General features: G+C 32.6%; 2 protein-coding genes across 7 annotated transcripts in view; one reads left to right on the forward strand and one right to left on the reverse strand.

Moving 5' to 3' along the window:
• Positions 1 to 12,337, reverse strand: part of Rundc3b (RUN domain containing 3B) — a 153,310-nt gene that overhangs the window by 92,618 nt on the left and 48,355 nt on the right. For 4 of the 6 annotated variants that reach the window (XM_047560276.1, XM_047560277.1, XM_047560273.1 and 1 more), the window contains exons 3-4: positions 6,419 to 6,552; positions 1,359 to 1,454 (exon numbers count right to left, since the gene is read on the reverse strand). In XM_047560276.1, the coding sequence (XP_047416232.1) occupies positions 1,359 to 1,454; positions 6,419 to 6,552 (230 nt within the window). The remainder of the gene's footprint in view (positions 1 to 1,358; positions 1,455 to 6,418; positions 6,553 to 12,337) is intronic. The other 2 variants (XM_047560278.1, XM_047560275.1) reach the window with 1 other exon arrangement.
• Positions 1 to 12,337, forward strand: part of Abcb1 (ATP binding cassette subfamily B member 1) — a 179,366-nt gene that overhangs the window by 4,820 nt on the left and 162,209 nt on the right. The window lies entirely within an intron of this gene.

Below are 12,337 nucleotides of genomic sequence, written 5' to 3' on the forward strand. Positions count from 1 at the left end.
ATAGCCTTGCTAGAAGATTATCAGTTCTATTAATCTTTTTACAACATAAACTTTTAGTTTTGTTGATTTTCTTCTGTACTTGTTGGAATTTTACTGAGTTTTTGTTCTTCATTTAAGCTCTTTTCCTCTAAGCACAAATTTTTATGTCATATTTCATTATTACTTTCAAATATATTTAGTTTTGATTATGATTTCCCCTTTTATCCATGATTATTTAGAAGTTCTCAATTTCACTATAAAAGTGTTTTTTACTATCTTCTTGTTACTAATCCAGCTTAATTCCGCTGTGGTTAAAGAACATACTCTATATGACCCTAATCCTCGGAAATTCACTGGAATGAATTATGGCTCAGCAAGTGGTTAATCTTGTATATGTCCTGTGTGTATTTGATAAAAATGTGTATTTTGCAGTTAGCTCTTTTTTAAAAAAATATATTCCATTGTCCTAGAATTCAGATTTACTTCTATATTTTGAACTTTTTACAATTAATTAGAAGCCTATAATCTCTATCACTCAGATCTGTTTCAATGTCTTTTTTCTTGATTTCAGTCATTAATCTTTGTTGATACACTTGATGAATTCTGACTAATAATATACATGTTTACAAAATTTTTGTAGCAATTCAGATACCATCTTTCTCCAGAGCAAAAACTGTTTTCTTGGCAAGAGTACAGAATACTAGAAAATCACCCTCTACCACTTAGGGCACTGCCGTTAAGCCTTTTTTGTAGTAACTTCTTCCCAATTTACCTTATTCCCAAAGTAAAAGCTTGTTGGGGCTTTAAACAAAAGCCTGGAGTGTTTATAGTATTCTTCCATCTTGTTTGTCCTTGAACTTTGACCTCTGCATCTCTAGTACCACACTGGTGAAATCTTCAATTGGCTGTTTGATCTCTTATGTGCTTTCATCAAGGTTTATGGGCCTCATGTTCTGTGCTACAGATAACTAAGAGTTGGGTGCAACCACTTCAGAAAAATGCACTCAAAACTTCAGACACATTGTCTGCAATTCTTTCCCCTAAATCCTGGCCTTCAATGGAAGTTCCATGCTCCAATTTCTATTTTTCTAGCCTAGTTCTGATAACAACTACCTCCACCTCCACCACTCTCTGTTTTGCCTCCATATCTATGATGTGAACAAAGGTCCTCAGGCTCAAGTCAACGTGAATGTGAAGTTCACCCCATGTAACCCTTCCCTCCAGAATGTGGTCACTCAAGTTCTCATGCCATGGTTCTTCTCTTAAATGTGTTGCTTTGCATATTTATTCAATCTTTATAGTTGTTCTTGGCAGAAGAGTTCCCCTGATATAAGCTATTTTGTTGTCCACTGGCTCCAGAAAACAATTCTTTTTCTTACTTCTGTGATTATCTCTTCTTTTAGATTCCAGTTGTACTCCTGAACTAGACTTCCACTCTGCCCTTCTCGGTATGCTCCATAAAGTACTGAGTTGACCTAAACATATAATCAGATTACAGTACTCTATTGTTTAAAACAAAGAAAAAAAAAGAAAAAGAAAACAAATCCTCAAACAGCTCCTCACTGCACTGGGAATGACATCCAACTCTTAATCTTAACCATTATCTTCTAATCTACACCTTGCCTATTCTGCTCAATATTTGCACAGGATAGTTCTTTCCTTAATTTAAGTCTTGGATCAAAGGTTATTTCCCCACAGAAGTCTTCTCTACAACAGTATCTGTGTGTCTTTCACTACCACTCCTATCCCTCTAAATTCTTAACTTGTCTGGATTTTTTTTTAAGGCACTGAGATATTAATATTCATATTCCCTCTCTCTCTCTCTCTCTCTCTCTCTCTCTCTCTCACACACACACACACACACACACCACACACACACACACACACACACACACACACACTTATTTGGTCATTATATTATTAAAATGTAATGTACAAAACATCTGCTCTTTGTCATCTTTTCCACCTCTCGAGTATAAGTTTCTGGCACACAGTAGGTGTTCAATATATACTTGTTGATAAATGGGTAAAACTGAAGGAGATAAGTAACTTGCTTATAGTTGCTCAGTATTGAGCCACCGCTAACAAGTAGAGAGAAAAAATGACATAATGATAACAGTATGTTAGGATGATTCATCTGAAGGTAGTATTTTAAATGGATACTATATAAAACAAATGGGTAGAATCAGAATATCTCTAGTTTCTGCCTGGGAAACTATTTTTATTTTGGTATTTTTATTTTTAAAACTTTCCAAGATTTGTTACGTTCTTCCCAACTTGGGACCAACACAATAAAGATCTGGGGATAGGAAATTTCAAGTGAAGGTTAAGCAGAGAGAAAAAGATTTGGGCATCAATAATGGAAAATTGTAATTAAAATGTTTTCTTCTCAATGCTCTTATTGTAAAGTTCTACTATTTATAACTCTGGTCCATCTGTGGTTAATACCATCTCTGTCTCTTTCAGTGGAAAATTGGCTAACTTACCTCTGAGTTATAGCTGTGACAATGCCAGCTACAGGAAGAGGGACAGAGTAAGCAAGAAGATGAGACAAAAAATAAGTAAATAAAAGACTAGGAAGGATTGAGAATATATGTTTTAAGATTGTATTAAGTACTATGTTCTAATTCTTACCTGGTGTAGGTGCTCAATAAAATTTGCTGTGTTGAAGTATGTAATACATATCATATGTGGTCAGGTGATGTGACTAGTATATTCAGAAATACAGTCAATTCCATAATAATAGTAATATAGCAAAAGTAACCACAAAACTGCGAAAGTCAAACTTAGCTAAAAACTGCTCTTAAAAGTTAAGAAAAAGTGGGGAAACACCTTACACAACATATATTAGAAGGTAGAAAGAACTCAAGAACAACAAAGGGCTCATATTTGAGACCAGGAACATTAAAAAGCAAAAAAAAAAAAAAAAAAAAATTTCTTAACTTGAAACCAAAGGACCTAATGCAAAGACAGTAAAAGTCATAACTAAAGATAAAATTAGTGTTGGTTTTCATCACAGAACATCTAATATGTTTATAAACAATTAGGTAGGAACAGATGGGGACGATTCAGGTGAGTTCAGAAAAGCATGAAATAAGTTGGTGACTCAACAGTCACCAACTGTTAATCTTCCAGGAGTGCTAATTCCAGTCTGAAACATGCAGTAAGTTCAGGATAGTAATTCCACGTCTCAGAACCATTGAATGTTACAAAAAGAGGCACTGCTGTATACCTAAGAGGGAAAGACTGTGGACATGATCTTCAGGTCAATTTTTCCATTCTACTTTTATGCTATGTCTAGATTTTGGGAAATAGGCTAAACTTGTCACAGTCTAAACCAAAGAAAGGGAATGGTCTGCAATTTCGTTTTAACCTAAAGAGATTACATTTCAGATCTCTCATGGTGACTGGTTTTTACAATATGAGTTTAAGTGGCATAGAGATACCAGGACACAGACAATCCTAATTCAATCAATTCAGCTAGATTTAAAGAATGGGGCTGTGAATGTAGTTCAGTGGTAGAGCACTTGCCCAGCATGCATGAGGCTCTGGGCTCAATTCCCAGTATTGGGGGGAAAAAAAAAAAAAAACATTTAAAGAATGTTTCTATACGGAATTGGTCATTGCTCCATAGTGCAAACTGTCATCTGCACAACCCTAAAATATAATCAGAATAAATTTGGACCCTTACATAGTATTTTTAAAATAAAGGTGTTTTGGTCCCAAGTACACCGAATTATAAATTATTATCAGGTACATTTGGTGCTTCCGCTCTGGCATATTTTTTCTCATGTGTTAAGGCAGGATGACAGTGGTGCATATGCTAGAGAGTCCTTCAAGATTGCAGCTCTACAGCTCTACAGCTTCACAAACCTGCCATCTGAGGCATTTGTTCAATTCTTCAATCCTGATACCTGACAGTGTGATGACTGAATAGATTAAGTACTTTGCTCTACTCCCTGTAATGAATAAAGACAGATCTAATCTTTGCCCACAGACTTCTCCCAGTATAATCAAGCAAAACATAGAATCTTTCTCCACTAACTGGAATCTGTTTGAGGCATGAGCACAACAAAGATATAAACACAGGATTTGGAACATAATTTTTCTGTGGTGTTTTGATATTCAACACTAGTTCTTTACAGAATAAACATTAACTCTCTGCGGGACAACATCCTGTTGTGCTAGGACTATTCCCAAGAGTCTCATTAAGAGAGGTGGGCAGCCAGGGTTTGGTTCCTTTGGTCCACCCAGGTCCAAATGCTACATTTCTAATGTTTGTTAACTTCTCCTTTACCTTTTGTATTTTGGATAAATGCTAGTTCTAAAAATATATCCTCTCTTCTATTGAAGAAATTTAGAAAGCATGTGTCATGTACATGGTCTCTGACTTAATTTGAAAATGAGAAAGTTTTATGTATCATAAGCCTTCATTTTATTTTAGTTGTAGATGGACACAAAACGTGTTATTTTTATTTTTATGTGGTGCTTAGGATTGAAGCCAGTGCCTCATACATTTGAGACAAGCACTCTACCACTGAGCCACAATCACAACCCATAAATCTTTATTTTTATAGATATGATTCATCTAAATTATAACTCGCCTTTTAATCTTAACCTAAAGAAACTAAGATATTATTCTTAAACCATATGAAAAACATGAAAGTGGAACTGACCCAACTCAACCAAGATGCAATTACAATTTTATAATTCTAAAGTAATGAACTGAATTGTCTTGATCTTCAAAGTGTAAATAACTATTTTTAATATTTTCTACTCAATAAATATAAATAATAAACATAAATAAAATTCCTACTTAAAGCTGATATAGATCAGTAGCTCAGTCTTTTTTACAATTTTAAAATTCTTTGAGGACCTTAAAGGAGTCTTTACATAGGTTATATCAAAATTTACTATATAGCAAATCAAAACTAAAATTTTTAGAATATTGGGTAATTAAAAAAAATTACATATTTACATAAATTAGCATTTTATGAAAAATGACTCTTTTTCCCTAAACAAAAAAAATTAGTGAGAAAAGTGACTTGGTTTTTTTTTAACATTTTTTCAAATTTCTTTAATGTCTGGCTTAATAAAAGAGAACTAGACATCTGCTTCTATACTCCTTCATTTACAGTGTGTTGTTTGGTTGAAGTATATGCAGAAAATCTTGCCTCACACATAGTTGGAAAAGGGAGTCTTTCAATAGTCTTCTTAGATAATTGTAGATATTCTCCCTTGATTCTACAACAAATCTCAGTAAGTGATAATTTCTTAAAAGGTAGTTGTAACATGGACTGTATACCCAAGTCACTAAAATTTTAGTATCATATTACATTAAATTCCTTGGCCTATTTGACACTTTGAATTAATCTTTTACCCACAAATGATTTTGTAATTTCATGAATTGTCATTATAAAAATGTGAGTTTTACAGGTCTACCAAATGTAAGAATGTCATAAACAGTTATAATTGCATTTGCTAATACCAGCAACCATGTTATTAGAAAAGCCTTTATCAACCTTTATCAAGCCATCAAGTTAAGATGGTGAATATAAGTTTTCCACAAGTGGAGTTTTTACTTCAAGCTTTAGTTTTACCATTGGCAAAGAAAAGAATCAACTGCTTTCTGAAGTGACTGCTCCAGGAAGAAAGCTTATTTCTTTAATTTTGTCCAAGAAAATGTCTGCCAAATGATGAAATCTAAAAATTAGAGTTTTAAAGTTCTTTCTAGTAAAAAATAGTCTAGATGAAGACTATTCAAACAATTCAAACTCTGCACAACTAACTGCCTTTCTCTAGGCAACAATAATATATTAACAGGCTACAGAATTGTTTATGACTATTTCTACTTTTGTCACTCAGAAAATTAAAAGACATAATCAGAAGTTGAGATTTAATAAAATTAAGGTTTACTGCATCATCACATTCTTACATGAAACTGGCTTTTTCCATGCTGAGTGTATGGTGGGGAAGAAACTCAATTACTACTAATACAGTTTGCTACTACCACCTCGATTTGTGCCAAGGCATCAGCATTTCCACTTATCATTATTTGTGCATCAGCAGTGCAAATATTACACAGTAAAAGTCAAATAACATGAGGTCATAGAACCTTACAGAGAGGATCTGGGAGTACCCCAGATTTCTGCAGGACATAGAGAGTCACTGGCTTAGATAATTCAAGACATTAAAACAGGAAATATTTTACCACACTTCTTAAAATGAAATTTGTGGTGAGTTGTTTCATACATTCCTGCTATTCAAGATGCAACAGTGAAGACTCAAGAGCATTCTAAAATAACTACTTGCAATGAAAAAAAAGAAAAAAAAAGAGGATTCCAAAAGATTTTTTACAGTAAAGAATTCAAATATTTTCTGTATATGTCAAAACCACTTACAATTAGATTACACACAGTACATATTATCAACGTCTTACCTTAGCTCTAGAGGAACTGACATTTTCCATATTTTCAATGCTGCAGATACAATTCTGTGAAACTTTCCGGCAAGCCACTCTGATATAGTCCCAGAAGCTACGAGGACTTTCATAACCAAACCAGGTTACTTGACCTTCAGGAGATAAATTGTAATACAAAATAAAGAAAACTAGACTAGAAAATTCAAAATGCAAGAACAATAAAATTCTGAAAAAATAAAGAATACTATAATGTGGTAATGTAGAAAAGGCATACATCTAGGCGTTGAAAAGTCTCAAATGTAATCCCATTTTACCTTTAGTTGTGTTACTTTGGAAAACTGATTTAATGAATCTTGATCATAGTTTTTCTTAACAATAAAATCAAGCCAAATAAAATAAAATGGAATTAGATGTTAAAATATTTTGTAGCTTAATATTTTATTATTTAAGACAGTTATATAAAATATACAGGAGACTTCCTTATGTTTCCTGTAAATGAGTTAAACATGAATTTGAACATCTCCAACTGAATTCTAAACTTTATTTGAAAGACAGAAAAAATACTGCCAACTCTCTTCTTCCTTTTCATAGGGACATTTCAAAACTTGAAACAATGTGTGCTCTATCCAATAAGCAAATAAAATCAGTATCCCATATTCACTGTTGATTCACAATCTTCTACTAACCATATTAGAAAATCCCCTCTGTTGCTCATTTGCTTTCATCTAGTCTCTTAACTCATGACAACTCCAGGTATTTCTCATCCTTATCTCTCAAATTTGGGTAATTATGTATCTACTTATGACCAAATGCTCTACTATATATATACTGTATTAATATATCTATGTAGGACTCTGAGTATTAGGTCCATTTATGCTCTTAGTATTTTTAAGAGGGATATATGAGCATCTTTATACTTTCTTCATTTGTCTGGAGTAATAAGTCTCTCCCAGCTAAGTTGTTTAATCTTAATGTAGACAGATTTGCTTTCATATTTTAAATATGTGCCTCTTTATTTTGAGTTATTTATTCATTTCAAATCTTCTCTTCCCTAGCAACAACTTCTTTCCAGAGACATCAAAAAGTGTTTCCTGTCACCAAGCATCATTTTTTAGAAGCAATGTCTGTCTAAGATGGTATTTGAGTGACTTTCAATAGTAGCACATTGGAATAATTGGACTGCTTTCTAAAAGATGTTCACCCCTGGCTTTCCTGCAAACTGAATAATCAAACCATTAGGGAAGGGCCAGGCATGGATACTTTATGTTCCCCTGTAATTTCTAATGATGTACTGAAGGTTAATTAACCAACAGAAATCCAAATAGTCATGATTCAGCACTCAGGACACCTTAAAAGCCCCCTTTCCTCTTCCAGTAAGTGTGTGATATATACAGTTAGTCCCACTGTCGGCATAGCACCCTGTGCTTACTCATTCTTATAATTATTTCTTTTCTAGATTATCTCATGTTAGGTGATAAGATCACTGAGTCAGGAATTGTGTCTTATTTTTCTTAGATCAATTTCCAGCACTTGACACCATGTTTGGGCTCACAGTAGGCATTCAGTAAATTACTTGTTGAACAAATAAACTGGTAAATAAGACCAAAACAGATCACCTTAATTGCAATGAACAGGAAATTTAAATTTTAGTCTTTTCGTAGTAAGTTTTGATGACAATCTTATTTTGAGTTATCTATATATACATTACAAATACCAAATATTTTAGACAAACATATTTACCTGTGTCTATACATAATAAAAACACCAAAAGCACATGTAAATAAATTCTTATTCAAATAACTATATAATTCAGTATCTCTTTAAAAATCAAATCTTACTACTATAAATAGAAATCTATAAGGATATTTAAAATCTCCCTTCTCTATTCTCTTTCCATCATTTTCCTTTGGCCCTTCTCTGAGTTAAAAAAATTCCCAGTACAATACTTCCCTACAGCTGGTCATTAGGACATTTTTCATGTTATCCAGCTGTTATCCATCTGAAGGACAGATAAAGGGGAGGGAGGATGATTTGGAGGTTAATAACATGGGTTTCTGAGTCAGGTGGATCTGAACTAGACTGCTTTCTAGCTATGTGATACTGAGCAAATATCTTAAATTCATTCTGTAAGTCTGAGCCTCTTCTATAAATTGAGAGTAATGCTAGCACCTACCTGACATCATTAGGATTAGATGAGATTAAGTAGCACTGGGCCTAGTTAATATCAAGTATTAGAAAAGTGTTCATTATTGTTACTGTTATTACTGTTAAGGAAAACAAGTTCCCCTTGCACCACAAAACAAAGCAGGAATAACACGCAAAGTTAAATTTTCCTCATTACTTGTTAAGAATCTAAAGAAAACTTTGAAATTTACTTCCTAATTCAACCTGTTCCCATATCAACACTTCTGAATGCACCTACTCAAAATGTTTTTAATCTCAATTAATCTTTCTTGCCTTCCATTATCTGGCATCGGTCTATAATTTTAAGATGAGAGGTATAGCTACGAAGAAATGGAATACCAAACACTGTCAGAAAAGAAGGAATCGCAAGAATTCTCTGCTACACTTAAATCCTCTGTAAAAGAAAGTATAGGAGACAAAAGTCAGAGAAGCAGGCCAAAAAAAAGGCAATACTGTATTAATTAGTACAATCACCCAGAGATGGAAACAAGGAGAAAGGTGAAGCAAAGATTTCCACCATCAAGAATTTCCTTTGTATATGAATCTAGTCCATTTGCATAAGGCATGATTTACTTTCCTACAATACAGTTTTAAACCTTCTTAAGAGTTCCAAATGGCTGAGGGAAATAATTTGTAAATTTTACAGTACAGTTGTCAAAGCCCCCATTTTAGAGGAAAGGAAACAAATCAAGGCTTGGGTTGAACAAAGGAGTGGGCGCTCTAAATCTTAGGACTGGTGCTACAGGGTAGGCTACACTGGCTACAAAGACTTTAACCCAAAAGATAATGGCAAGGTTTCCCAGATTACAGTCTGAAACACTAATCAACAGGATGGCATATCATCATAACTTGCAGGGCCTTAAATAAACCAGGTTATCTTCACAACACTTTTATCAACTTATTGACTCAAAACACTAGATGTGAGGATCTTTCTTCCTGGTCCATGTGCTTATAACATTTCCAAGTGAGAATCTGATTCAAGACACTGAGCTTTTCACATTCAGAAGGACCTGCTTTAAGAGAAAGTAGATTTCCTTCAAATAACTTCTCACATAAATTTTCTACATATTTCAGAATTTTATTGAAATCATTCTACATCTACAGAGTTAAATTTAATTAAGTACAACAAAAGTGCTCAATTGGTTAGTTCAGATATTATTATTATTTCAATATCACTTTTGCTTTAACAGATTAATTACTAGTGAAAGTTCATAACTAATTTTTAACAGGAGGAGTAAAAAGCAGAGCTAAAAGTTGATCATGTCTTATTTAAAATTAAAGACTGAAGGAACAAATAACCACTCCTAAGATATTTTCATCTTCTTTAAACATAACCACAAAAGCAAATCAAACAGCAAGAAACTAATTTATATCTTGGAAAAATTTTATTCTAAAGAAGAGATATGCTGTTACTAACGATTTTCTTTTTAAAGTTCTAGATGAGGAGAGACATATAATATGCTTTCAGTTATAAGTATTCTTAGACGTTGTCATTGCTTACCAATGCCAAACAAACTGCAAAACTGCCCCCAAACCATCAATCCAATTCCAGTTCATTTTAGGCACAGAAATATATGGTGAAAGGGTTGTTGAACTAAAAGACAATCTGCTACTGACCAGCTATAGTGTCTTCCCACAAAAATACCTTATTTTCAGCATCAAAAATGGCCTATGACCTCTAGGGTCCAATGTTACCTAAAATTACTTTCTATATTCTAAAATGAGACACGTATTCATATCCTGTAAGGTGTCTGTGCTTTGCTGTATCCTGTTTTATGGCCAAAATTAGATCTTCTAAAAACAGAAACTGAATTTTCTCTAGTTCTCTACTAAGCAGTGACTAACAACAAATCATCTTTTAACAATGTAACAGAAAATATAAATGAATCTGTTAACTGACTTCATTTCTCTACTTTTTGCAGTGGTAAATGAAATTGGTCTCCTAACTGAAGTTCTGTTACTGTTAAAATATATTACCTACCTGACAATAGCAAAGACTATTTATTACTTTTAGAGCTGTTCTTCATCTAGACAATCTATGAAAAGACAGCTAGTCCCACCAAATTTTAATAAACTACTCTATTATAAAATGTTGTATATACTTAAAGGAAATTGGTTACTTATGGATTATTTTGCCACTGTGTTAACATTTGGATATTGAGCTTTTTAACTTTTCACTTTAAATTTTATAGCAGCAATTCTAACTTTCTTCCTAACTTATAAGAGCCAGCTTAACAATCTTTTATTACACAGAGAAAATTCCCACAGATGCAAGAAGTCAGAATCCTTTCCTTTAACAGAAGTATTGTTAATATTAGTTGAGATTTATATTTAGATCACGCAACTTTGAAGGTTAAATTTTAATTTCTACTTAAAATCTTGTATTAATATTCTAAAAGAGGAACAAAATTCAACACTGAAAAATAATTTGTTACACTTTAATTATAATCTGACTCAATTGTACTTATACTAGCTCTGTATGTTTAGACCTAGAGGGACTGAAGCAAATCATCAAGGCATTATATCATCTACAAAACATAATTAGTATCTTTTGGTACAATTTTATATCTAGTTCACTGGTATGGAATATATTACAAACATATAAAAATATCTTAAGTATATATCTATACCAAAAAATAAGACAAATTACTTTTTCAAAACAAAAATTAAGATAATCAGGTTCAACAAAATGTGACAATTGAATTGACTCACTAGGTTTTTTATCCTAGTGATTTTAAACACTCCCAATTGGAGTACAAAGGTTTTTTTTTTTTTTTTTTTTTTTTTACTTCCACTAGCATTAAGCATTAACATAATGCTTAAAATGATGGTGTATTGAATACTGAAGGCCAGAGTACCTACAGAGAGCTCCACTTATTTGTATAGCTTTGAAGAAATAAAGCGTAATTTGTTTTAGTAGTGATTAAGATTACAGATATAGAACATAAAGCAAAAGTAATTGTTTAAAATGATTATTTGTGGGAGTTAGGATTAAGGAAATAAAAAGACATTTGTTTCCTACACTTCATCCTTTGTCCTACTATAATCTTAAAATAATAATGACAATTTTTTCTAATCAAAAATATAACAAAAGGCTAGACCATAAGCATGTTTTGTATACAGCAGGAACTCAATAAAAAACATCTTAAATAAGTACATAAAGGTATACATTCTACCTGGGAGGAAGGAAACTAAAAAATATATTCCCACTAGTGGTTCCAGAATGACAAAGCAGTTGTGGTTGATAACTCCCATCTATGTTTTACTGAGTGATGAGAAAATTCACACAACTTCCCTGAGTCCCCAGTTTGCATGTAATTAAATACTGTTGTACAGCACTTACAAAACTGAGGAAATAAACTTCATGTTGTTAAATTATAATAAAATAAAATATAAAGAACACTGATATGCATAAGTAAAAAAAAATGTGTAAGATACTTTGAAAAAACAAACACAGGGCACAATGTGGATAGAAAAATGAAAGATCTACACAGTCTACCACATCTGTGTCTCTACCATTCATTCTTTATTCTCCTATATCCATTTCTAATATTTTAACAAATATTAAATTTGGAAATACATATCTAAAAGTATCTATAACTCAGTACCCTACTTGAAGGTCATATTAGAACACAATGTTCTTGCTACAACTACAAAAAACTTAAATGAAAATTTCTGAACATGGAAGTACAAATCAAAATAGGTTTCTCCTTGCAAATAATACCAGTTCTTAATGTTTAACCCATATTTATT

Source organism: Sciurus carolinensis, chromosome 8 (assembly GCF_902686445.1).
Source record: "Sciurus carolinensis chromosome 8, mSciCar1.2, whole genome shotgun sequence".
Taxonomy (NCBI): Eukaryota; Metazoa; Chordata; class Mammalia; order Rodentia; family Sciuridae; genus Sciurus; species Sciurus carolinensis.